The sequence below is a fragment of the Daldinia caldariorum genome (assembly GCF_022478825.1).
Source record: "Daldinia caldariorum strain CBS 122874 unplaced genomic scaffold F4812scaffold_4, whole genome shotgun sequence".
Taxonomy (NCBI): domain Eukaryota; kingdom Fungi; phylum Ascomycota; class Sordariomycetes; order Xylariales; family Hypoxylaceae; genus Daldinia; species Daldinia caldariorum.
Window position 1 is genome coordinate 1,229,552 of NW_025953040.1, and position 26,211 is coordinate 1,255,762.

Below are 26,211 nucleotides of genomic sequence, written 5' to 3' on the forward strand. Positions count from 1 at the left end.
GATATGTGATACTATCAACCTTTTATCTAGTTGTTCGGGAATCGGGATACTTTAGAAGGTAAATCAGGACTAATAAGATTGTAAGAGATGAGGATGAACGAATAGTACCAACTTGTGGGGTAGTGTGATTTTTAGGAGGGGTTAGTAGTGAGTACGAGAGGGGTTCAATCCCGCCTGGTTTCTATTCAGCTCCTTTAGCCTCGGCGCCCCCAACTCAAATTAAAATGCATCTAGGTACATAAGCCAGAAGGATCTCAACTTGCAGCTAATAGCTGCAATAAGGCGAGAGGTTACTGTTGGACGAGGATACCTACCACATCCCTGTAGCGTAGGTACGTACGTACCTACCCTATAGGACCTCTCCCAGCCCCTGAAAGTACGAGTTTTGTGGAGAAATGTCGTCACTCCTTATTCGTGAATGGCTTATTCGAGCTTCCGTTCGTTCATCCCTCTTACCTCGTAGCCTTCGAAACCTGGGGGAGGTGGATCCTATTAACTATTCTGTAAGGTACTTATTTGTGTTCAGCCTGCCCGCACTCCATCCTTGGAGTTCCTTTCCTTCTTTCTTTCTCCAACTTCCGGATGGAGGCTCAGCGTTCTCTAGATCTAACATTCTCTTGAATTCGCACACCTCACTCTCGCGCTGCTCGTTGGTTAATCGTTGTTTTTTGTTTTGCGCCGATCACTTCTAAATATCTTAGATAGCATTACTTTCGTCCTCCTGGTGTCCGACGACATTATACACAACATACATTAGCTTTATGTTTAGTTATCCAACGCATTGTCCTTCCTCTCATCTTTCTCCGTTAGCTTAGAAATAGAGTATCCGTTTGATCCGTCGCCATGAGGCTGTGTCTCTGGCCGGCCCTTACGGCGCTGTGCCTGGTCCTCGTCGATGCTTCGTCCCTAACTCCTCCCGTATTACCGTTAATCGTGCGAAATCCGTATTTGAGTATATGGCTTGCCCGCGCCCGGGATGCTCCATGGAAAAACTGGCCGATATTCTGGACTGGTAGCACCGTCGGTTTTGCTGTTATGGCTTCGGTACCCGAGACTAAAACAGTATATCCTTTGTTGGGTCGTTCGCAGGACTTCCTTAGGAAATCTTCGGAGTTAGTGAATAGCATCTGATTTTCAACGCGAGGCTATCTCCGAGCTAATTGTTATATTAGGTATGAGATTTCCTTTCCTGAATACGACGGCGCCACATTCGATGCCTCGACCACGAATCTCACCTACTCTATCCCGGGGTCCGATGTGAAAATTACTCTCTCGTTCTTGTCTCCTATCACACCCACATCGACATTTAGACAGTCCATACCAGCGTCCTACCTCACATGCATTGTAGAAGGTTCTACCGACGTAAGCCTCTACGTGGATATTAATGGGGAATGGGCCAGTGGCAATCGAGACAGCAAGATCCAGTGGGAGCTCGTCCGGACCGAAAAGAGGGACAGGGCAAAGACTCCCATCAAAACTTGGAATATCAAACGGCATCAAGAGCAGCTCCTAACCGAGTCTTGGGATCACGCTGAATGGGGAACCATTCATATTTCTGCCCCGGCTGATGTAGAACATCAGTCTGGTGAAGCGAACTACATACGACGTCATTTTGCTCGGTACGGGTCATTGAAGAATGAAGTCGACGATTCTTACCGTGGAATTTTCGAGGAAGAACCTATATTCGCCTTCGCCAAAACTTTCAAGCTGAAGAAAAAGTCTAACGAGTCGTCTGGTGTCGCTCGGGATAGCGTTATTTTTACTTTTGCTCTCACCCAGAATCCTGTTGTTCAGTTTGCTTCAGCTAGGGGCTTGACCTTGATGCGTCCCTTATGGGATTTTTATTTCTCGGGTACTCACGAAATGCTGCAATTCCACTATGATGATTACGAAACTGCAGCTTATCTTGCTAGCAACTACTCAGAACAACTTGCCAAAGATGCCTATGCTTCCGGTTCACAAGATTATCAAGATATTGCGGCGTTGTCAGCTCGCCAAGTGCTTGGAGCGACACAGTTTTCGGGTACACCAGATAACCCTATTATATTCCTCAAGGAGATTTCCTCGAACGGTAATTTCCAGACAGTCGATGTTATCTTCCCAGCGTTCCCGTTCTTCTTATATACCAACCCTCAATGGCTAGCATATCTACTGGAGCCTCTTCTCGAACATCAGTTAAGTGGCCAGTACCCCAACGATTACAGCATGCATGATCTTGGATATCATTTTCCCAACGCGACCGGACACAGCGACGGCAATGATGAATATATGCCCGTCGAAGAATGTGGTGATATGCTCATCATGGGTCTTGCTCTTGTCAATGCCCTCAGAGACGACCCACAGCCTCAGTTTGCCCGGACTGTACCTGAAGCAGCCTTAATACTGAAGTCAGAGTCTGTGAAAAGGTCGTTGCTGGCTAATGAATACGGAATGGATCGTACATGGGAGGACCTAGGCACCACGGGTGAAAAGGCGGCTGCAAGATGGGTACGACGTTCATACAAACTATGGAAGCAATGGACAGGGTACCTTGTCCGGGAGTCGCTCATCCCTGCGAATCAACTTTGCACTGATGACTTCGCTGGTTGGCTGGCCAATCAGACAAACCTGGCGCTCAAGGGCATCATTGGTATCAAGGCCATGAGTGAGATTGCCAACGTTGTCGGTGAGAAGGCGGATTCCAAGTGGTACAGTAACGTAGCCGACGAATACATCGACAAGTGGCAAGACTTTGGATTATCCCGAGACAAAACACATGCAAAGTTGGCGTACACCTGGTACGGATCATGGACGACGATTTATAACCTTTTTGCCGATGCTCTACTTTGCTTCCACGTACCTGCTAATGCATCTCCGCTCGAAACGAGTAGAATTTTGGGCTCAGAACAGCAACCCATGGGGGATGAGGGTATCAATAAGTCGAAGTCGACGTTCATTCCCGACAAAATCTACCAGATCCAGAGCGACTGGTACCATGCTGTGCTCCAAAAATACGGTTTGCCGCTGGATAGCCGTCATCTATATACGAAGAGCGACTGGGAGTTCTTTGCGGCTGCTATAACGAGCGAGAAGGTCCGCACGGAGATCTTGCAGCACGTTGCAACATGGGTCAACGAGACTGCAACAGGTACGCAATAGTTTCATCATGCTTTACCCCCTCTTAATATAACAGCTATACTAAACCAAGTTTTTGCAGATCGTCCACTGACGGACCTTTACGAGACGGAGGGCGATGGTGGATTTCCTGGTCCAAACTTTATGGCTCGCCCTGTAGTAGGAGGTCACTTCGCATTCCTTGCGTTAGAGAGGGCATGCGGCGGCAGAGCATCGGAAGGTCTGAAGTTCCTAGATAAAACAGCTCCTGCGGAGATTGATGTGGAACAAGCCTTGAGAGCCGAAATCGCTATAAACCAGCCCCATATGGGCGAGTTGTAGTGAGAGGTACCTAATGTAAAACGAAGAGACTATCCAACTCCAGTTTGAAGATACATGTATATTTGATGGAGGTATATATGTGTGTGTATTTTGCGTACAAGTTAGAATAAAAGTGGTAAGAAGCCGTTCGTTTGTATTGCCATTTTACCATTCACAAGGAAAGATTAAATAAAGGAAGGTGTACTTCCAGATCTGCAAGTGTTTCTCGTCTGCAGCTTCAATATAATCGCACTTCCCGTATTTTCCCGTATTGAATTGAACAATGTGATTGGAGATAGTTTTTAAGAATTGATTGGATATTAGGTGACTGGTGACTGCCCAGGTGGTTTCGTGCGGATACCTATACCTACCTAGTATACCTATGCACTTGTGAAAGTGCTTCCCAGGCAATTAAAGATATGCCTTTAAACATATCTCCTGTATTGTACATGCCTGCCGCGTTAAATCCATTAAGGTTAGGTAGGCAGGTAGGTACCTACCTAATGCGAAGGCAGGTGCTTACATGTATGTGGAGAACGAGACGCGTCGATGTTATGTTAGGTACTTCGTAGGCAGGTACGAATAAGAAAGTACAATATAATACATTTGTACCTACCTAGGTACCTAAGCAGCTAAGGTAAGACATACCGCACCTACGGTACGTCCGCAGCTGAACAATTTTACCTCCCCATTTTTTTTTTGCCCCTTCAATACTTCCCATTCCTCTTTCACCCATTCCATCTTTTCTCCTTTTGTAGCAGGCCCTTCTTTTTCAACCAGCCTTGCCTGAGACCTCAACTTTTCTCAGTTTGCATCATCTCAAAGGAAAGGGTTTAATTGTGTTTGTACCTGCGATTTACAGGTTCTTCTGCGCAGCACTGCATTGTACGCGCCCTTCATTCGGAGAGTGAATCCCACAGCCCTGCATCAGTACAGAACAGAACAGGTTGCAACATTGCAACTGCTATTTCTCATTACAACGGACGTTGACGTATACACAACCATTGAAGTAGCAGGTAAGTCCGACACTATTTTGCATCTTTGCTCTTTCTGTTTCAACCATTAGTCCGTACGACCATTTAAACCTCCCACCTGTCACTTGGCACCACTGTTGTTCATCTCCATCTTCCATTCTACAACACAACTTCGTCCAACATCTTGACTACACTCTTCTACCATCATCACCTCGACAACTTTCAACAATTGTTTTTGTTTCTTTCAGTCTTGGCGCGACCATTTCCTCTCCACAACTGGATTTCCCACACAGAACGCGTCCTCATACGCATCACCTATTGGTTTACTGTCGCGTCGGAACGCACCTACTCATCACATTCTCAGTCACATCTTACTAGCAGCCTTCAAAATGGCCACCACTGCAATGGATTACGAAACCGCCAACGGCGACCGTTTTGATGGTAAGTTGCAGCCCTGTATTACTATCCACAATATACACACAAAACAAAAAGAGATGAATCATCCTAATTATATGGCTGCCTCGTAGATGATGGTCCCCGCTACGAGCGTGATCAGCGAAGCGCGTCTCCCCGAGCCTCTCGCGATGACGGAATTGAGACGTCGCGTCGTCGGTCTGCCTCTCCCGCCGCCAACCAAGACCGGTAAGTTCACTTCAACAATAAAGATAATAAACTTGCATATTGAAGCCTATTCCTAACTTCTGAAACTATAGTGCCCCCAAAGAGGACAATGGCAACAAGGACGAGGATGGTTCTGTTAACCCTGGATCTAACCTCTTCGTGACTGGAATCCATCCCAGGTTGACCGAAGCCGAGGTCACCCGCCTTTTCGAAAAATATGGCGAGGTTGAGAAGTGCCAGATCATGAAGGACCCTCACACCAAGGAATCCCGCGGCTTTGGCTTCGTGAAGATGGTTACATCTGACCAAGCCGATGCAGCTAAGGATGGATTGCAGGGAGAGGAAATCGAGGGGCGAACCCTCAGCATTGAGAAGGCTCGTCGTGCCCGCCCTCGCACTCCTACTCCTGGCAAGTACTTCGGCCCCCCGAAGCGAGGTTAGTAAAAATATCCCACGGCCTAGAAAAATTACTTTTGCTGACTAGGTTCTTGTAGAGGGTCGTCCTAGATTCGATGATCGTCGCCGTGGAGGTGGCTATGGTGGCTACAGCGGACGTGACGACCCTTACCGCTACCGAAGCTATGACCGACCTCGCTACGATGACCGCGGCGACCGCGGTTACCGTGAGGATCGAGGATATGATCGTAGCTACCGTGACGCTCGCGGTGGCGGCGGTGGCGGCTATGGCGGCGGCCGAGAGGATCGTGGCTATGACCGCAGCTATGATCGCAACTACGGTAGGGATGATCGACGTGAGCGTGGTGGTGGTGCTAGTGGTGGTGCTGGTGCTGGAAGCGGTGGAGGTGAGGATGGATACGGACGAGTTGACCGCTATGCTGGTCGTGAAGACCGAGACCGCTACGGTCCTCGGGGAGGAGATGACCGACGTGGCCCTGGCTACGAGCGTGAGCGCTTCGACCGTCCCGACCGTGATGGCGGTGCCCGAGCTCGTGATCCCGCCTCATCTGGCTACGGCGAACCTGCAGCTCGACCCGAGGCCCGTGAAAGTTACGGAGGTGCGCCTTGATTACTGAAAAAAACGACTATCCGACATGCCTAGCCTGCCGCTGCTAATGCGTCATTCAGGAAACGGTCGCTATATGCGTTAAGGGTGTCTACTCTGCACTCGCGTCTAATGGTTCGGTGCTTGATGGTAGTATCGTCTCCTTCATCTTGTGTCATTTCTCTTCAGGCTTGCGAGTACGGCGGATACCATAAAAGATGTGACATATGGAGTTTAATACGGCAGGTAAAGGGAAGGAAAAGGCATCGACCACTATGTTTTTTTCTCTTTTCTTTTCTTTTTGTTTTTTCCTATGATCTCTGATCCTCAGAAACAGGGTTCGCCAGATACGGGTATGAGGGTGTTGTCGTTTGATTTCGCCTGCTTGTAGGTGAATTTCCTCGGCGCGTCAATATAGGAGTCAGTCAGCCTGGCAACGACGATTTAGGATGATGGCACAGGCAACATTTCCCCCTTCCCCCTTTCATCCAATCGCCCGTCCCCTTGGATCACGAAAAAAAATACGTCTGCGGCGTGGACAGCACAGCAATCCTTTCACCTTTTCAGCCTGCTACTTGTACTATTATTTTCACTTCCGAGGTTTATCTCTTCGAGCATGACGAGCATGACGACTGAGCAACATCCATCAGCATTTTGCCGGGCGGATATTCGAGACAGCTCTGCAATGGTGGTCCTGCAGGATGCAACACGTAATTGATCGCAAATTCCCAGAAAGGTGCACCCTTGAGTCGAATCGACTAATGTTTCCGTAAATACCATGAAATTTGGCCTCTCAATATTAAGTCGCTGCATTCAGCAAATACACATTTAAAACGCCGCGCCAAACGATTTTTAATGTTCCTAATAGGCTCCCAGCAATTGTAAATGGGAGCCAACTTTCTCACTTCAACGCCATTTGCATCGCCTAGCCAATAATCCATAGTCGCCTTCGCAGCAGATTTCTAACCGAGCCTTTTAATCCGGCTCATGATATTGCTCCTACGTTAGCAAGAGCGCACAAGGTAAACCCCCCCAGTTTTGGGACTATTTGCTGACGAATGTTGTGTTTTACAGTGTATTATCCGTGACCATCTACTGGAATGCGTGGCATGCCTGGATGATCCCCCTTTCCGTATTTTACCTAGCCAACCTTACAACGATCTTTCAGTAGGCCGTGTAACCCAGTTAGGTATTTAGATGACTTGATTTCATGCGTGTAGTGATATGTTCATTGTCTGGGCTTAGGTAGAGTTAGGTACATAGCAGACCTAGTTAGGTATATTTAATGCAAAACTTCTGTCACCTAATTCTACGTATCTCTTCATTTTGTAGCCTTGGGGGAATGATGGTGATTTTTACGTGGGATGGTAGTAGTCTTGAAACGGGTTGTTTACTGCTGAAACCGGCGACAATAGTACTCAACATTCCGTAATCTTCTTTGTCCAAATTCTAACTAATGCTGGAAGAGCCTAAGTTTAGAGTACCCTAGGTAGACATGTTTCTGAGGGCGGTCTTTGTGGTAGTCATTGCAAGGGCAGGGGAGGGTTGGCCCAGCTTGACGGAAACGTCCAAAACCAATGGTGAAGACATGCGGCCGAAAGAGGAAAACTCGGAACACAAAGTCAACTATAGACTTTAGTTGATAATCGAGATGTATTCAGTCAGCTCCTCCGGGTCTAGGTTGTTGTTCGTACTACACTTTGTCCTGTCGATTTTTCACGTTTTGATACGACGACCGCGTCGCTTCAATCTCTTCATCAATATCTTTATTGAGATTTAGTTATAGTAGGTAGACGTAGATACGCCTACAATGGAGGGAATACGTACCAGTGTGAGGGATAGTAAGAAGAGGTCCGAGCTGCGGTATCTACGAAACGAATTAAATCGTCTTAAGACGTACCTGGCCATACACGAATATGACCTTGGACTACCGGAGCAAAAGGCAAGGGGTGCGTATCTTATATCACTATACAGAGTTTTCAGAATTGGAAAACCTCCTTTCTTTATTTTACTAAATCTAACATACTTATTAATTTCCACAAACAGATGTACCTAGACTTGCGCGGAAGAGACAAAAGGTAAAGCAGGGAAGGCAGCGTGGTCGTGTAGCGCAATACGCTCGCGAAAATACGAGAAAGAGGCAGTCTGGGCTCCCGTTCGAGGTTCGAGGAGATGTTGGAAGCAGCATCGACAGGAAGCTAGCATCATATCGAAGCCGCATCAAGAAAACCTCGATCCAGCTAGTCGTTACTGCTGCTGCCGGCCACGAATACCGAGAAGCAAAACTAGCGGACCAGGATGGTGGTGCTTTCAACAGTATCGATGTCAGCGACGATAATGACATTGGTGAGAGCAGTGGTAGCGACGTTGGTGATAGCGACACGGACATCACGGATTTTAGCGCTGGTGAAATTAGTCTCCCAACAGATGTGCTTCCTGCAGCTATGATGTCCCAAATCGAAAACTTGCCGGGACCTGGAGACTGGGCGGACAAGCTCACGCAACCGGTCATCGCCATGTACGCGAGAAGAGGGTCCATAAAAGATAATGAAGATGAAGATGAAGACGAAGAGGAGGACGAGGACGAGGACGAGGATGAAGAGGAGGACGAGGATGAGGAAGTGGAAGAGGAAAGGGGTTCAAGATCACCACACAAGCCCATCGTTCCACAGCCAGAAGTCTACGATCCGAAGCGGTGGAGAGATATCAATCATGAAAGCAATGCAGAGATCCTCAAACCAGACCCTAGATTTATCCGTACCGATAAGTTTCCTGGGGAGATAGGAGTCATGACTTGGGAGCAACAAGAGAAAGCTTACCCGACGCTGAACTCGATCCTGGAGAGGACTGAGGAGTACGGTCGATGGGATCCGGGCTATCTAGACAAAGACAAACCGGACCCAAGACTATGGGACCCAGACCAAAAGGAGCAAAACGAGTCGAAGCCTAACGCGCAACGGATCCCTCTAGAAGCCAATCTTACCACCAAGGTATCGCTCGAGAGGGTCCGGACAGGGTTTGAGCGGCCAGAGATGAACATCGACTACACTCCGTACTCGCAGATCCCGGCCGTCTTGCCGGAGAATCCGAGCGTCGAGGTCATGATGCGCGGCCCCCTACCGACGCCCCCGAGGTTGCCGCTGAAGGGGCCGTCCGGTCGCATCATAGCACCTCCGTCCAAGCCAAACACGCCTGCGAAACAGCCCGTCCACGCGGATCCGTACTCGAAAACGCCGTCGCAGGATCCGAAAAACGCAACAGCGCCTAGCGCCCTACTCGCACAGTACCACTACCCTATCGACTCGCCCGCGACTTCGACCTTCAAGCTCAAGGACAGGGGTTCCGTCGAGGATGTAGTTAAGCCAAAGCCGGCTCCAGTAGCAGCAGCGGTAGCGGTAGTCAGACCTGTCCAGACCCCGGCTCATACCCCGGCTCAGTTCCTCACCCAGTTCCAAACCCAGACTGGGTCTCCAAAGATCAAGGAGGAGGAGGAGGAGGAGGAAGCGGGAATTACATATATAGCCCCAACGGTGACGGAATACGAGGAGGAGCTGTCCGACTATCTTAAGCCGGAGGACGACGCCACGAGCACGAGGGAGGACTACGTGATCGACGACGTGCAGAAAATCAACCCCTTCGCCTCGTCGCGTCAGGAGGCCGAACAGACGTGGAGGAAGAAAGTGCTGGACCAACAGATAGCGCGGCAGAAGAAGGCGCACGAAGAATATTTGCAGCGGATGCCGGACTTGGCGTCCGTGCCGCTACTAACTCCGCTGCCGTCTGCCACGTTCGCCGACCGGCACGCGCCGCCGCCGCCAACGCCCTTCGACATCCCGCTCTCGCTCCACCGAGAGCCGCCGACGAGCGCGAGCACCCACATCAGCGCGCCGTTCGGCGCGACGGCCGATCCGTGGTGGCATTACACGGGCAGCGACGTCGACACGGTGCTGTATCCGCACCTCACCGGCACCGGCACCAGCATTACTAGTGCCGATGTCAACAACCACCACCACCACCACGCCAGCAACACCAATGCGGTCCCCGCGGCGGAGACGATTGCCCAGGCCCAATACACGCCGTTCAACCTCGCGCCCCCGCCCCGAGGGCCCCCTTCCCCTCTCGACCTCTCGGCTGCCGTGCGCGCGGACGACGATGACGACGAGCAGCAGCAGCAGCAGCGGCTGCTGCAGGCGCAGATCCTGGGCGAGGCATCTGCCGCCGGTACGGATGTCTATGCTGCTGCTGCTACTGCTGCTGCTACCACCACGCCGACGGCTAATGCGGCGGCGATGCCGTCCCCGTTCCCGCTGCCGCTGCGGTCGGCGGGGTTGAGTCAAGGGGGCTTGAGGACGGGGACGAGGAGTGGGGGTGTGATGAAGAGAGGGAAGGATAAGAAGAAGGGACACGTGCGGTTTGGGGGCACGCAGACTTTGACGTTTACGAAGGATAGTAGGTAGGGAGGAGGAGGAGGAGGAGGAGGAGGAGGGGATAGGGGATAGGGGATGAGGTTGTGGCTTAAAATAGAAAAAAAAAAAAAGGGGGGGGGGGGGGGGGAATAAGGGGAGTGCTGGTGAGTGTATGTATGTTTCTTGGTTTCTAATCTGATTGGCATTTGTTTTGTTTTATTTTGCCTTTTTCACACGGCTGTCGTCATCTCGTCGTGTTCTCTAGCATGTTGCGATTCGAGGCTATGTTAGCAAGTAACTAATATGTAATGTGTGATGAGCAGGAGAAGTAGCACCAAAACTGAGGAAGGACCAAGATGGGTAACTGCTGGCGTTGATAGTATGAGTAGGCGTGGGTCAAGGTGTAGTTAGAAGAAAGGGCCGAGAAGAGAATTAGGTACTTGTACTTTGATTAACATAGACTTGATGGAGGGTTTTATTTTACCCCTTGAGAGATATAGGTGGGAAGATATGGTCATATGGTCTTTTAACCACTTAGAGTTGGGGACATTTGCCGATTTATGTACACGAATAGCTGCTTCAGTAAATCTCCCGTGCTCAAGAAGTGAACTGTACGAGACGAGTCTGATGGTAAAATCCAAAACTGCTTTTCTTTCACTCTTCGTTAGGTAATTCTGGCCCCTCCCCTATTTCCCATTAGGAACAGGAAGTGAGTGATATATCATATATCATCGCGACAATGCATTACATACCAAGGTATCTTCTGTAAACATTACGACTTCTGAACGTCCGGCGATAAACCTCTTTGAATTGGATATCATCTTCCTCATGCCGCAATGGCAGAACCACCCAAGCAATATCCGCATATATTTCATTCTCCTCGTTGTCACATCTAGCTCTTCTCGCCAGCCCTATCCACAGGTTGCGCGCCAATCAACCATCCTACGCCTGATGCCAACGTCCCAACCGCCACATCCCTCAACTGATCCCTCTTCCTAGCCCGCGGCTCTCCCGTCTCTCCGCGCGTCTCATCTGACCTAGCATTCTCACTGCGCCGCAAGCTAGACAGCGCCGTAAGATTACGCTGTGCTCTGGCCATGCTAGCGCGCGACAGGTCGAACAGCGACATAGGCGCCTCTTCGACGTGGCGCGAAGACGACGGCTTGCTGGCGTTCCTTACAACGCCCGCCGGCACGGTAGCGCTGAAAGCGCCGGGCATGACCTCCACGTCGCCCTTGTCGTCCCACGCCGATGCTTGTTCTTCTTCCGCTTTGGCCGCCGCGTTGAGCTCTTCCTCGCACTTACGGAACACGTTTAGGATCTCCTGCAGAGTCGCGGGGGGCGCGATGCGGAGCGCGGTCGCGAGACACTCTATTCGCTGCTCCAGGTGTCGGATGTCGAGGTTGCCGCTGGCTGTCCCGATATGCGTGGGTTTGATGGTGCGTGCTGTTCGGCGGTATTTACCCGCTTGTAGCGCAGCCTTCCATGAATAGTCATCTACTATTGGTGCCGTGTTGGATTTTGCAGCACCTAATTTTGCAGGGGTCCTGTTGTCTGCGGCTAATCGGTTGACAACGTACGAATATGCCGTCTCAAAGTCATCTTCTGTGAGCGCGGCATCCACGCACATAGCTATAATTCGTTTTTCAATCACTGATCGCTGCGCTGCTTGGTCTACTGTCGAGTTCGTCTGCCCAGCTTTGGTATTAGTCAACAGGCCGGCATCAATCATATTGGTCCCGATCTCGAGAAAGTCTTGTACCCGTGTGTAGCTCTTAGGGTTCTGTTCCAAAACTTTTCCAATTAACGAGATGGGATCAGGGTGGACCCGAAGCATAATTGGTATAAAGGGCTCTCCTTTTTTCAGGGTCAGTCGGTATTCGTTGAGTGCATGCGTAGTTCTTAAGAGAGCCTCGATCTTTTTAGACTCCGGATGAGTCTCTGGCAAGGTTTGAGGAAATGCGTGTATTCTGGCGTCGTTTAGAAGAATATTCCGTAGACCGACATGGAGAAAACTTACATATCATCGCATTTCAAGAGACCGCCACGGCCGCGGTGAAGATTAGACGCGCTGTCATAGGCTTTCATCGCGCAAGCAACAATAGTATCCCGTAGTAGGTCGCTGTCAAGTGGCTTCTCAGGCGCATCTTCGTATATAGACCTTGCCAGGGAGTAGCCTGAGAATTTTAGCATTAGACCCTAATCTAGGTGACTCTAGAACCTTACGTGTATTATTAAGGAACGCCTTAAGACATTTAACCTCGAGGAACTCCTTTTTTAATTGACTAAAGACTCCTTGAACCTGAGCATCAGGGAAGGCTTGAGCTTCTTCTGCGCCCCAATCTCGAAGCCATAAAAGCTCATTTCTTGTCCTAATCCAGTACTTATCATCGCTCTTAGGTCCATTTTCGCTTAGTTTGTTGATAAATGTTGTAGCCATCGCCTTCTGCTCCCGTTCGTCTTTCAGAAAAGCAAGTTCTCCTGCTTTCCGGACAGTACAAGGGGCACCGGCTTTGGTTAGGATAAAGGCGCTGAGAGTTAGGATATGTAATAATTGTGTAGACGTTTCATTTGGCGCAGTAAGAGGATTTGATTCGGCGAGTAAATCATTGCGCATGTATGTAGTGTTTTTGGCCAAGAGAAGTTGTTCTCCATTAGGATCGGTGTAAGGTGGAAGCAAAGATGAAGCAACTTGTAATGTAGGACAGGGATCTTGGTCTAATAAGGCCATAATCTTCGTGACGATGCTATTGACGCCGGTCAATGCTTCGACTGAAGCTTCTGGTATCAGATATGCCGAAGCTAACGCAGCACGAGCGTATCTCTGCTCTAGATGCTCCTGCTCATCGTCTTCTAACCACATAGAAGCGTAGCCACCCAGGTCCACATCACCTGGGCCATCCCACTGATCTATAGCTCTCACTGCCACTCCCCATGATTTGGAAGCTTGCGTAGTGATCCACTCAAGAACATGTTCCCATCCCGGACAAAGAGTATAGGGTGCGGATGGGTCCTGTTCGGAAGAAGGCTTTTTTTCATCGCCGCGTGCCCACCTCACGTCATTATATAGCCATGGTCCTATCAGGCCGCGAAGGTCCCTTCCGATGTAAGGAAGGTCGTCTTGGTTTGCGCCGGTTTGCGACAGGAGCAACTCAACTGCGGCTTCGTCGCTCATACGCTCGAAGGTAGACAAACTCTGAGCGGTCGGGTGGTGTGGGTAATATTCGTGATTCCGTCGAAGAAGGGGAAGTAGAACAGAAACCATCCATGTTCGAATAGCGGGCGCATGGTCGAGGAATGGTACTATTAGATCGGGCAACTGGGCAAGTAAACCAGCCTCTTCGTCGACTCGGCGCGCGCGATGGATTAAGAAAAGGGATATGAAATCTTCAGATTCATCCTTAGGCGCACCCTCCCACGCAAGAGGAAGCAGTCGTAACTTGCGAACCTTCTTTGCTGCCTCTTCGTCTGTTAAATCTTCTACCGAAGACCAATCCACCTCTCGCTGTTCGACATCCGTTTCCAAGTCCCCCGACTCGAGACGTTGGATGAGGGAGACATATTGGCTAGGCGGCACGGTCTCGGGTAGACATGTTAATAGTATTCGGAGTAACAAGTCCTGTCGCAGGACCTTGTCGTGCTCAGCGGCGAGCGCAGTCAAGCTCTCGATGTCAGACTTGGCAGCCAGGTGGGTAGCGAGGAGTACGATGCGCGGCGCAGAAGGAATTGACATCATTTTTACGGTGCTATATACATGATTTCGTTTATAGAAGGACCGGGAACCTTGTGAGGTTGGGTACCTAAGGTTGTTATCACTGGAGGGTTTTTGTTGAATAGAGGGTAAATAGAAGAGAAAGCTGTTAGTTACATAAGGTACCTATACCCTTACCTGCTTAGGTGCCAACTCTAGCCTCTGGGCTGTCTGGATTAGCTGGGTTAGGTACCTACCTAGGTACATTTTTAACTTAATTTGGATGCATTAGAGGTAGGTACTTGTACACCCAGGTAAGCATGTCCCGATACCAATTTATCGACCTGTGTGGCTTCCGCTATTCGTACCTACACGTATCTAATCCATGTATCTCTAGTTATGACGTACTTCCATTTCACGATCTGTTGGAATATCTTAAGAGCGAAAATAAATGTCCTGAATGATGAACTTGAAAGACCTAATGTTAAGTCCTTACGGTTATTGCCAACCGGCGTGTATTGATAAGATAAGATGGATTTTATTTCAATATGAACATCTACGTTGAACATAAGCCACGTATGATCTAGGGCTTCAAGTGGTTTTTTCTAAAAGACATTTACCAGTGTTTTAAATACCATACAAATAGAAATTGTATATGCTAAATTTTGAGCTGCTTGGATTAGGTTAGGTAGTTGGAAGAGCACATCGTAGAATAAGGTGTCTCCTTAGTATGCGGAACATTTTCACAAGGCTTACCTATGCACGGACTACTATGTACATATTATGCTTGCATCTATTATGCTAGGTATCCACATGCACTTGTTCATTCGTCAGACCTAAAAGCTTAGCTAATTCGGCTGGGATACATCATACAGCATCATTCGTCGAAATAGGTCAGAGCAATTGAACGTCGTACCTAATTTATCTTAGCAAGTCGCAATTGAATTCGCGTTTTCCCTCCCGTAACCACCGAACGACGTCCCAACTCTACACGCATAGCTCGACGTCATGTCATCCGGATACGGTCTTCATGGCGGTGCGTATATCGGAACAAAGGCATATCCAATAGTTCCGAAAGTGCTAATATACTTGATCCAATAGGCCCGGGCCGGTGCTTTCCCTTCTGGCAAGAGGTTCTAGCTTGCTACGTTGTCAACACATCGGCGGAGGACGACTCGGGGAAGAAGAAATGCGTGCCCGTCCTAGAGGACTATTACGAGTGTCTACATCATAAGAAGGAGGTCAGCATCTAACCCGATTCACCTACAACCTACAACCTATAACCAACCATCCTAGCCGGACGACTGACTGAATTTTATTGAATCGAACAGGCCGCAAGAATAAAGGCATTACAAGCAGCATACCGAAAAGCCGAAGCATCATCAGCACGAGAAAATGCGCCGAGCGCCGGCCAAATAAGGAGCCTGGGCTTGCTGGGCAAGGAAGAGGAGACGAAACAGGTCCTTAGCGGATGAGTACGAGACTTTTAAGAACAGGTACAGCCGTGTATATACAAGGTCTTCGGTGTATGAATTTAAGAATCAACGCAACCCGAATCAGACTTTTTTTTCACCTAGCAGGATGAATTGCTTAGGATAATTACGGCTCTATTGAGGATATCACCAATCTCCCAAAGTTGATAAAGATAAAGAGCTAAGTGATATATTCGATTATTCTCAATCCGATCTCTCTTCCTAAATCCCACCCTGAAGCCCTTACATCGGAAGATTTAGTTTTTGTCAGCTCTTGTCTCTGGTTGGTATTTTCCGGGTTGGTAAGTTTAATGATATATCACTTAGTGACTCCTATCGAAGTCTGTCAAAAAATAACATTCTTTCTCTAAAGGATTGAATTTTATTTTATTTTCATAAATAGAGGGTAAATATTTGATTTGGAGGTACACAAGTATCAAAGGATGCCCTATGTTATTCATAATATTATTACCTTAGGAGGTAGGTAGGTAGGCAGCTGCCTTCGGCTGGGTGGTAGTCACCAGAAACCATGTGCTTGATTAAGGGTAGGCAGATCCAAGATATTAAGATATTAAGGAAAGAACAAGCCATTTATTACAGTCACGCATAATTCACATACACCCTATGTGCACTTTCTTCACTCTTCATTGATTTCTTTTCTTTTGTTAACTGCGCTTACTTTTTTTTTTCTCCTTTTCCCTTGAAATTCAATCACCTTTAAATTTCCCCTTTTCATCAACTCGTTGCCTCTGTTTGTACAAACATCCCCAAGGCCTTTATAGACATTTCTCCCACTCCTCCCTCTCTACCATCATGCCATCCTTTCGTGGCATCGAGCTATCTATCGTGGCTAGCTCTGACATCAGGGGTTTACCTGAATATCCTCATCCGGATGGATCGTCTGTTCGCCTCGCAAGGGTTGGTCCTGGCTGTCATGATCTAAGAGATAAGGTCCGAAATGGCTCGCGCCATTCCCCTTCCTCCAACTATCCCATTGCCCAGTCAATCCTGAAGAAATCTAATCCCCGAATATCAGTCTATATTCCTTCAAGCCCTGGTAAGGCTCACTATCATACAATAGCTATTGACGAGTGACGTATCCGAGCTAAACTGGCTTCTAGGTTCCCAGTTTCGGCTCAAATATATTATTCATCAGCCAGCGCCGGCTTCAAGATTCGTCTATTTCAAGATTATTATCAATGGTGAACCTGCTGTCTCTTGGGGTATTGACACCAATCATTGCGCCGCAGGGAGCGTGTCGAGGGGTCTTTTCGAGCCTGGGGATGGCTTTAAAGACAAAAGCGGAAATGTCCCGGTAGGCATAGAGACGCGATACTTTCATTTCGTGCATGATCTCGAGAATCATCCGGCTTCCGAAGATGGTGGCCTAATCGAGGTTCAAGTCTTTCGTTGCCGAGGACGAAGGCGTATAGCCGTCGAGTTGGACTCGTATTCGCATGCTCACCAGGAACACCATGGCATTACGTAGGTTGCTTAGGTGTTACCTCCTAGGCCTTACTTCTTTTAGCTGATCATGTATAGGTCATCTAGTGGCGGTTTAGTCGATAGTCCTCAAGATGCTACCTTCTACGAATATCACCTAGAGGATGCAAGAGATTCGCCTTTCGCAACTTTTTGCTTCTATTACCGATCTGTACAATACCTTGAGCAACGAAACCTTATTCCTAAGTACGAGGCCAGAGTCCGACCAGCATCCATAAGCTCAGTGAAATCATCAAGTCTTGGTCTTCGGCCTTCTTTTGATGCCGAGTCACCAGATGATAGCGTGTTTAACGATCACATCAAACCGGTTAGTATGGCTATTTCGGACCCGTCAGAAGCACCCGAGCCAGAAGAATACTCATTGAGAAGTCCTCCGCTACTTGTAGCAGCTCACCAACCTGTCACCAACGTCGAAGATACGAATAAGGCAATGAGGGATGCCTTTTTGGCCAAATTACTACAAAGGCCATTGCCAGAGCTACCAAAAACAAGTTCCAGGCAGACCTCGAAGAGCTCACTTCGCTCAAACTGCCCATCTCTGACTCCGTCACTGAAACTATACGCCAAGAGCGAAGAGTTTGAAAAGGAGGAGGTAAAATTAGGTACAGCACAGTCGATGGTTCTACAATCCGCATCCATCAATGCGCTGGAGTCAAGAGATGTAAATGCATATAAGCGGGATGATGACGATTCATCTTCGGACTATGCAACCTCATTAGACTCAACCGAAACATCGCACTCGCCAGCCCTGCCCTCCCCGACCGGCTATGTTCCAACGACCGGCAGCGTGCTTGAACGGCAGCTCGACCAATTTGACTCTCCTATCGCTCAATCCTCACCAAAATCCAAGGCCAAGCTCCCGCTCTCTAAATCTCAAGCAAATTTGCTTAGCGATATAAGCTTCCCTGATGTCGAGAAGCTGAAAGTTAGTGAGGGCGAGTGGCTTAAGCAGGCGCCATCACCTCTACGACACAAAAGTCGACTAGGAAAGCATCTATGGAGTCCAAGGCCAGGGAAGCGTCGTGGCCGCTCTTCGATGATAGAACTACCTTCCCGCCAGACGGACTACGCGGATACCAAATGTTCTAGTGGCAAAGGCATTTCTCGTGATGTGCGAGCAAGTGCCACACACGACACAAGATACCTAAATGAAGCCCCCATGGGCAACTGGATCTAAAATAGCTGTTTCATTTCGTCGATTAGAGAGCAGAACACTCCTATGGCTAGGACGCGCACCGAATCTGCACCAGAGAGACTTGGGTCGTATACGTAGTATTAACTATACCTCTTACTTGCTTTCCTAAGATATCCGGAATTGGCTGTATCAGATGCAACTAATATCTAAAGCTAGATACATACTGAACTTAGGCTTTATTTGTATGAATTGTAATGATGGTGCCGATTTAAGGGGTTCGATATATTTACTATATCTTACTAGGAACCCGAACCCCGCTGTTCGCATTGGGGTTTACTAAAGTATCGACTCTTTATCTTACTACGCAATCATTGCATTAGGTACCTTAAAACTTCGAACAACTCATAAGTGATAACGATATTTTGAATGACACCTAATAGCCAGGCCGGCATACTTGAGCGTGCTTCGTTCTGCTAACCTTAACTGCAGTCTGCTACGCTACATGTAGCTCGCTAACATGGCTAAACCGAAGCCTAGCCACCTAGAAAGAACGGCAGCGGAGCCGCGAGATGAAGTATATTTCCTTGTGCTGGTGGCATGAGTTTTTTCTACAAGGTCATTTACTAATATGTATTTATAAGTCTCTACACACCGTCACGTTGGCCAAGATCGACCAGATCAACGACCAGATCAGACTCTTCCGCCTTGAATTGTCGGCCCCTCTTCGGGTATGTCCTACTTTCCGGCCCCGGCCCCCCTTACATGCACTGAAGCTATATTACTTGAATACTTACGTATATCGTTGCTTTTTTCTACGTTGTAGTTCTTACCGGGTCAATGGCTCGACGTCTTCGTTCCCGGCGTGTCCAAGGCGGGCGGATACACCATCACGTCGCCGCCGTCGCTAGCACAGCTCCACGTCCCACCGGGGCCGGAACATACCCAGACCACAGGGTATGTAGAGCTTGCCGTGCAGAAATCGGTCGATCCGCCGGCGGCATGGCTATGGCAGGACCCTGACGAGATCATTTACGCGGAGCTCCGGGTCCGCGTTGGGGGTAGCTTCATGTGGCCGCCACTGGGGATCAAGATGGGTTCGCTACGGCGCGTGGTGTTCGTCGCTGGGGGTGTGGGTGTTAATCCCCTGGCGAGCATGCTGTCTAGTATCGCGGAGGCGAGCACGAAGGCAGAAATAGAAGCGCCGTTCCAGGTTCGGTTTTTGTACTCACTGAAAGATGATAAGTCGGAGGGAGGGAGGCGCGCGGAGCGGCTACAGTTTGTGCAGAGGCTGGCTGGGATATTTGCTTCGGGGAGGGTGAAGGGGGCGTTGAGGTTGTTTCTTACGGGGGGGAGTGGGAGTGAAGGGGATGGGGAAAGGGAAGGGGTGGTGCATTGTGCGGGAGAGGGTACAGAGGCTGCAGAAAATGATGTGCCGTTTCAAGCACGTAGGATGACGATGGATGATATCGCCGCGGCGGTGGGGGATGTTGAAGAGAGGAAAGCTGCGGTTGTGTATGTCTGCGGCGTGCCTACTATGACGGACGAGTTCGTCCAGAAGTTGACCGATGCGGAGGTTGGGCTGGGGATGGAAGCTCGTCGGGTGCTGTGCGAGAAGTGGTGGTAGTCGTCTGGTTTATACGAAGGCATATTTATTACTGACCAAGAATTATCTTTTTTGGTCTTGGATATATATGCTATATGCTTGTACAGGTTTACATAGGCGTCTCTGACATATGCTAGGTATACCTTAGAGCTATTAGCTCCGTACCCAATAATATGTCTGGATTATAGGATTGCGATTACGACGACCTATACGGTTTAGATACCAACAGATATTATACCTAGGTATTCACGTATACGTATTTTCAAGCAAACCACATACAAATACCTAACAGGTATGTTGATGACGCCACATACATAATACATACCAGGTACCTAACCTAAGGTAAGTAGTAAATAAAGGTGATAGGAGACATCCCTGTCTCTCTCCGTTGGGGTACCTCGGCACGTCCCCGCAAGGTCCTCGGTCGTGGCTATCGATAGGTACGACAACAACTTACCTATAGGCGTTTCATTGTCCAATTGCTTTTACATCCAACTTTCTTGTATTAACAATTGTAGACATGACAAGTTGTTTTCGATAGAGAAGAGCGAAGCGATTTTTTATTTTCTTTCGTCATTTAATAAATAAGATACAGGTACCTACCTATAACCTATTACGCGGTAGATAACACAACATAACACAACATATCATAACATAACATATCGCAACACCATGGCAGACGAAACAGCTCTCGCAGACTTCCCATCGCTCTTCTCCCTTAAGGGTAAAGTCGCCGTCGTTACGGGCGGTTCGCGAGGTCTCGGTCTGAACGCAGCTTCAGCGTGAGTTCTATCTATCCCATATCCATAACCCAATTACTACTTCTCATATAATACTTAAGCCAAAGTGTTTCCTTCCCATCATCTCATCCTCGAGTCTTCTGTTTTCCAATCCAAGCAAGCTAACCTCTCTCTCTCTCCCCTCCCCGTCCCACAGCCTCCTCCAAGCCGGGTGCTCCAAAGTCTTCATCACCTCGCGCAAAGCCAAGGCCTGCGACCAGGCCGTCGCGCAGCTCAACCGCCTGCCGAACCTGCAGCCCGGCGCGCGCGCCGTCTCCGTCCCCGCCGACAGCAGCACCCTCGCCGGCGTCGAGTCGCTCGTGGCCCAGGTCGCCCAGCACACGGAGCACGTGGACATCCTGCTCGCCAACGCCGGCGCCACCTGGGGCGAGGCCTTCGACACCCACCCGGCGAGCGCGTTCCGCAAGGTCATGGACCTCAACGTCACGGGCGTGTTCCTGGCCGTCCAGAAGTTCGCCCCGCTCCTGCAGACCCGCGCCACCCTCGACGACCCCAGCCGCGTCATCGTCACCGCGAGCGTCGCCGGCCTCGGCATCGGCGCCACCGGCCCGCAGGCCACCTTCGGCTACAGCGCCAGCAAGGCCGCCGCCATCACCCTCGCGCGCAACCTCGCCGTCGAGCTTGGCCCCCGCCACATCCTGGTCAACTCCATCTGCCCCGGCTTCTTCCCGACGAAGATGGCGAACGGCCTGTTGGAGATGACGGGCGGGCTGGAGAAGCACGCCGCCCGCAGCCCGAACAAGCGCCTTGGCAGGCCTGAGGACATCGCTGGCGTCGTGGTGTACCTGGCGAGCCGCGCGGGGTCTCACGTAAACGGCGCGACGATACAGATTGACGGTGGCGCGCTGTGGAAAACTCTCACCCTGCAGGACGAGCCGGTGGATTCTAAGCTATGACTTATACGTATATGTGCCTGTATTGTACCTCTATCAGTAGTAATATCGGGGAGCGTAGCGAAAAGTTTCATCCTTGGGATTTAATGACATTTGAGCCATTGCGCGTGTTCTCATTCATTATATGCCGTCATCTAAGATACAAGTCTACAATGTTAAGTACCTAATGTATAGATGATATAATCATCGCAACCTCGAGCTCAGATACTAGATGCTATGCCAGATACTAGATGCTATGCCAGATGCCAGATGCCAGATGCCAGATGCAATATGTGTCTCGGATTCCCCCCCCCCCAAACAAGCTCTAGTATGCAGGTAGTCTAGATTTGAGCTTTCACGTTAGATCCTTCTTCTGGCTTTCGCGCGACCCAGTGGCTAGCTTTATATACTGTTTGTAGCATGCTCTGGGAATCCTGTACGTAAGGGGCGTGTAGGCCTGTTTCTCGCTTCTCGACGATAAAACCCATGCGCTCCACCAACGCGACGACTTCGTCATCAGTAAGCTCGAAACTCCCGGGATCTGCGATGCCTAAAGAATTGTTTTCATCGTAATCACCGTCTCCGTCATACCCGTGATGACCAGGTACGTGATTCTCCCAGTGCCATAACAGAGGTCCAACATTGATAAGTACGCCACCGGGTTTCAAACAATTTCGTATTACTTCGAGATAGCGAATGAGATTTGGCGCCGTATCCAGGAAAAACACGGCGGCTACGGCGTCATAGGTGTCTTTATGACTCTCATCCCCGTAGAGGCAGAGGAAATCTGCGGCACACATTTGCATCGAACCGATCCCTGTTGTCTCTGCCAATGTTGTCTGGGGATGAATATCCGGTATTTTATAAGATTTAAATTGGTTATCGCGACTCCTATGGTTTGAGAAGGAGTGGATCCATGGAAATATAGTGTGTTGACCAGCGGTTTCAGTGGAATTAAGGATATACGATGACGCCAGAAGTTGATGGTAGGAAATCTCATTGCCTTCCGTAAGGTATCCCATCCGGCAGAGGTCAAAGACTAGTCGACCCAACCCGGCACCGGGTACCAAAACTTTCAGCGGTTGTCGATCAGGATATCTCGCCTTCTCGACATCTAGTGCACGGTATACAGGGCCGTAGCATGCGTCACGTTCGACGGCACCCTCTGCGGACCAGTCACGGTAGAATTGTCTAATAGTGCTCCTGGCTTTATCTAGATCGTTATATTTGGCAATACCAGACCACTCCTCAGGCATGGTGAGCTCCTTTTCCGAGGTAGCTTCAACTACGCCGAAGGTCCGTAAGCCGAATTTGACAATGATGCGAGCCAGCTCGGCATTGCTCTCGATGGCATCGTCTATCCGATTCAATATATCCAAATATGAAAAAGGAGGTTGAGCGAGTAGCTGCCAGTGAGCCTGAGGCAGGGCGTAGAACGCTTGCCTGCGAAGGTGGGTGCAGTTTAGGTGCGCCGTCTTCGCGTATTGGCTACAAGAAATTTATCAGTATACCTATATAATAAGCTAGAAGTGTGTACGGGTGAGCGACCTGTAAGGTATGTGATGCCTACTGGAAGCAAAATCGCGCCCCCTCTCAGACGTAGGGGGTTGCTCAACTTGACAAACGATATTCAACGACACAACGACCTTGTATTTACTAACCTAAAAGAATCGAGGGCGCAGAATATGACTCTGATTTCCTCTGGGTCTTCGATAGCATCTTCGACCCCATTCCACTGGGAATTATCTCCGTAAGCCTTGTCATCCAGCTCCATGATGGTGGACGGTAGCAAGTTCTGGCTTAGAGGGAGAAGGAGGAAAAGAAATGAAAGAGTCAGCAAACGAAGAAGAATATAGTCTTATTAGATAACCTTCGTGACAATGGTGGGGCTACGATGTATGTATATGTAAGGTATGTATACCTAACTAAGTATCGTATCGTATCTGAACGAGGGATATCGATAACTCCAGATGGAGGGGCACACGACTTTTATGTATTTTGAATAGCTGGATTCTTTCTCTTAACCCCAACACATCTTCACCAAAAAAAAAGACGAACAGATAGAATAGCGACTATATTGACTGCAATGAGAACAGAATGTACATCTGAGTTTAAGTGTATGTACTAATCATTTGTGGAATGAAGATGCAAGATGAACAGAGATGTACAAAGTTTCGTGCTTGGGGGGGGGATAAAAGGTAAAAAAGGTGAACTTTGAGATTCAAGGATTACTTCCGACAAAAAAAATCACAAATCTTCAGGTACAATATATGATACATGAGGTACAAGAGGTACCCTTACCTAACTGCTTTAGCTAGGTAAAGCCTAAGGCGAGTAACAGGTACCTAGGTAAGCCCCAAGTCGTTTGGGGTTCAGATGTGGGGTCCCGCCTTCTGTGCGACAGATAGACTGGGCTATGACAAACACCTTTTTGTTAGAGATTGGATGGAAGTTACCCCTAAGCTCCCATACCTAAGTACCTAAAGTACCTCCATCCCAATAACAAATCTATTTTCATACTTCACTTATTAGACCCTCTAGTCAAAGTTCATCTAAATTCATAAAGGAGTTCAGTAACTCTTGGAAGCATATCAAAATGGCGGAGGCCATTCATGAACCCATCCAACTTTCATTCCCCTTGCCGAAGTCTTTGGATACACGGATCCATCTGCGATTGGACATTAAGTCAAAGGTTATTACATTGTTTCTCACAACTGTTGCTGCAGACGAGGAAGATCAAGCAGCTCCTCTAGGATCTTTTGTCTATGCTTTACCGGACGTATGTACCCAAATTAACCAACCCTATTGCCATTTATAAATCTACCTACCTGGGTATACAATACTGAACTGCGCGCCCCTAGAAATATAACCCAAGCCAGCCGCTCTCAACAACTATCTTCGCTGTAGAAGCTACATTAGAGTTTACTACACGCCTGGCTAAAATTCTAGCCAAGAAGACGCAGATGCCAGTGTATGTGGGTAATTCCATCAGCTTCGCCAACACCGGACTGGGTGGCACGGTAGAGGAGGAAATGGAAGCTTTGAAAAAAGTCGTCGACGTTTCACTTGATAAACTTCAAGGCGTTATCAAAGTACCTAGCGCCCTACCAAACGGAACAGGTAGTTCTTGAGAAAATTATCAACACGTATAATGACTACCTAGAGATTATCTACTTACTGGTATTGATACTCTCGTCCGAAATCTCGTATCGCCGGTATTCCGGAAAGCGAAATCAGTTATGCAAGCTTCTTGAAAGGTAGCCGAGGGTCTTTCAACATACAGGCTTCAAGAAATTTTCGACTTCAGAGAGCTGTCTGAGCGTCGAGTACCATACATAGGTATCAATAGGCTATAGACTGTAAGTCTAGTCTATTACCTCATTATGTACCTAACCTACCTAACCTATGAATGATGAGAATGTAGGTATAAGTTACTACGCAAGATTATTCTCTATGGACATGGAGATATACTAAACCTTCTAAAGGGTATGATGACTTGGTTTTAAGCAGAAATTAGCGTCTTAAGATGTAGGAAATCGGCCCTTATATCATCAACCTATGGGGCGTAAAACATTTACCGTGTCGGATTTATCTACTTCCACTTCAGAGTTTACAGAGTCTTAGAGACATCAATGGTCTTATTGAACCTAATATGATTATTATAAGGCTGAGTTTAAGGACTGTCTCAGATTTAGTTCACCTACCTCAGGTACACCTAGAGTAACTGTGCTAGACCACCTGATATGAGAATCACGGGCACTTCTAAAACTTTCATGTCAACCTTTGTTCAATATGACCTATAATCGGATATGGACTATACACCGTATCCTCTATCTATTTAAACCACCCGATATTATATTTAGCTCATAAACAGCGGTAACTAGTTCGCCCATACTGGTGCTTCAGTCACGTAGCACAGATCGTACGAAGCAGATGTCACCTGCAGTCTAACAAGCTATTCGACAGAGCGTAAGCCCTCGAATACGTGATAAGCCGTCCTGCTCGTCAACCGCTGTTCAGGGCAGCGGCTGATCTGCATGTAATCGGCAGCTCGGGCGGTTATCTGCATACGTCTGAATCCTTGATCCTCCCAGCACGCGTGCGACACAACCTCCTCAGGGCAATGGTGTACCTACCTAACCTAAGGGTCTAAGCAAGGTGCCGTTTATAGAGCTGGCGGATCAAATAATCTCCTGTGCAGATCCCCGAGTTGCACGGCGTCCACCATCAAAGTTGGCTTCGAAGAGAGAGGTGACAGACTTATATAGCGCTGATATCTGGCTATCTCGTGGAACACCCACATCCTTGGTGACGATCCCGTGAGGTCTGTTTTTCCAACCCAATGACCATGGCTCCAGCCTCCTGACGACCCCGTCGTCAGGTAGAAACGGCCAAGGTTGATTATTAAGGCGCCTCTCGTATAAGATGCTGCTCTTACCGTGGTGCGACTCGGTTCTTGTATATCCCATTATATCCTACTTTATATCCTCTAAGTAAACGAGCCCGTAATAAATAGGTGATCTCGATCGTCCATCAACTGGGAGTTGCCTTCTTGATAAGTACCTACCTACTTACCTAGGTAGGTACTTATATAATAACCTTAGTTGACTGACTGTACTCTTCATTTTAAATACACACTGTCCACCTTCTTCTTCACCAGCAGCTTGATTCATTATTACACCAATATGGGTTCTTGTTCCACAAGGGCTTGTTGTGC

At 48.6% G+C, this 26,211-nt stretch overlaps 10 protein-coding genes across 10 annotated transcripts; 8 read left to right on the forward strand and 2 right to left on the reverse strand.

The window, feature by feature from the left end:
* Positions 1–189: 189 nt before the first annotated feature.
* On the forward strand, positions 190–3,359 carry F4812DRAFT_309010 (DUF1793-domain-containing protein). The gene is made up of 2 exons (XM_047931310.1): positions 190–1,112; positions 1,173–3,359. Exons 1-2 carry the CDS (start codon positions 844–846, stop codon positions 3,136–3,138), a joined length of 2,235 nt encoding a protein of 744 aa, XP_047792301.1. The 5' UTR covers positions 190–843; the 3' UTR covers positions 3,139–3,359.
* A 1,303-nt stretch (positions 3,360–4,662) lies between these two features.
* F4812DRAFT_309079 (RNA-binding domain-containing protein) lies at positions 4,663–6,302 on the forward strand. Its single transcript, XM_047931312.1, has 4 exons — positions 4,663–4,829; positions 4,916–5,030; positions 5,102–5,445; positions 5,504–6,302. Exons 1-4 carry the CDS (start codon positions 4,778–4,780, stop codon positions 6,034–6,036), a joined length of 1,044 nt encoding a protein of 347 aa, XP_047792302.1. The 5' UTR covers positions 4,663–4,777; the 3' UTR covers positions 6,037–6,302.
* A 1,417-nt stretch (positions 6,303–7,719) lies between these two features.
* Positions 7,720–10,536, forward strand: F4812DRAFT_421126 (uncharacterized protein). The gene is made up of 2 exons (XM_047933517.1): positions 7,720–7,961; positions 8,059–10,536. The coding sequence occupies exons 1-2, from the start codon at positions 7,823–7,825 to the stop codon at positions 10,467–10,469; spliced, it is 2,550 nt and encodes an 849-aa protein (XP_047792303.1). The 5' UTR covers positions 7,720–7,822; the 3' UTR covers positions 10,470–10,536.
* A 697-nt stretch (positions 10,537–11,233) lies between these two features.
* Positions 11,234–14,370, reverse strand: F4812DRAFT_309117 (secretory pathway Sec39). Its single transcript, XM_047931313.1, has 3 exons — positions 12,645–14,370; positions 12,439–12,595; positions 11,234–12,388 (listed from the first exon to the last, which is right to left on the reverse strand). Exons 1-3 carry the CDS (start codon positions 14,152–14,154, stop codon positions 11,311–11,313), a joined length of 2,745 nt encoding a protein of 914 aa, XP_047792304.1. The 5' UTR covers positions 14,155–14,370; the 3' UTR covers positions 11,234–11,310.
* A 574-nt stretch (positions 14,371–14,944) lies between these two features.
* Positions 14,945–16,126, forward strand: F4812DRAFT_421130 (uncharacterized protein). Its single transcript, XM_047933518.1, has 3 exons — positions 14,945–15,145; positions 15,211–15,350; positions 15,441–16,126. The coding sequence occupies exons 1-3, from the start codon at positions 15,118–15,120 to the stop codon at positions 15,582–15,584; spliced, it is 312 nt and encodes a 103-aa protein (XP_047792305.1). The 5' UTR covers positions 14,945–15,117; the 3' UTR covers positions 15,585–16,126.
* A 268-nt stretch (positions 16,127–16,394) lies between these two features.
* On the forward strand, positions 16,395–18,524 carry F4812DRAFT_469998 (uncharacterized protein; the record flags this gene model as incomplete). The annotated part of the gene is made up of 3 exons (XM_047938930.1): positions 16,395–16,638; positions 16,703–17,066; positions 17,124–18,524. 3 exons carry the CDS (start codon positions 16,395–16,397, stop codon positions 18,259–18,261), a joined length of 1,746 nt encoding a protein of 581 aa, XP_047792306.1. The 3' UTR covers positions 18,262–18,524.
* Positions 18,525–18,562: 38 nt separating this feature from the next.
* F4812DRAFT_309138 (uncharacterized protein) lies at positions 18,563–20,106 on the forward strand. The gene is made up of 3 exons (XM_047931314.1): positions 18,563–18,793; positions 18,861–18,947; positions 19,043–20,106. Exons 1-3 carry the CDS (start codon positions 18,737–18,739, stop codon positions 19,841–19,843), a joined length of 945 nt encoding a protein of 314 aa, XP_047792307.1. The 5' UTR covers positions 18,563–18,736; the 3' UTR covers positions 19,844–20,106.
* A 65-nt stretch (positions 20,107–20,171) lies between these two features.
* Positions 20,172–21,619, forward strand: F4812DRAFT_421139 (NAD(P)-binding protein). The gene is made up of 2 exons (XM_047933519.1): positions 20,172–20,604; positions 20,759–21,619. The coding sequence occupies exons 1-2, from the start codon at positions 20,495–20,497 to the stop codon at positions 21,516–21,518; spliced, it is 870 nt and encodes a 289-aa protein (XP_047792308.1). The 5' UTR covers positions 20,172–20,494; the 3' UTR covers positions 21,519–21,619.
* Positions 21,620–23,957, reverse strand: F4812DRAFT_421145 (N2227-domain-containing protein). The gene is made up of 3 exons (XM_047933520.1): positions 23,416–23,957; positions 23,156–23,293; positions 21,620–22,982 (listed from the first exon to the last, which is right to left on the reverse strand). Exons 2-3 carry the CDS (start codon positions 23,266–23,268, stop codon positions 21,836–21,838), a joined length of 1,260 nt encoding a protein of 419 aa, XP_047792309.1. The 5' UTR covers positions 23,269–23,293; positions 23,416–23,957; the 3' UTR covers positions 21,620–21,835.
* F4812DRAFT_421146 (uncharacterized protein) lies at positions 23,935–25,371 on the forward strand. Its single transcript, XM_047933521.1, has 3 exons — positions 23,935–24,273; positions 24,356–24,853; positions 24,919–25,371. The coding sequence occupies exons 1-2, from the start codon at positions 24,091–24,093 to the stop codon at positions 24,623–24,625; spliced, it is 453 nt and encodes a 150-aa protein (XP_047792310.1). The 5' UTR covers positions 23,935–24,090; the 3' UTR covers positions 24,626–24,853; positions 24,919–25,371.
* The last annotated feature ends 840 nt before the right edge of the window (positions 25,372–26,211 follow it).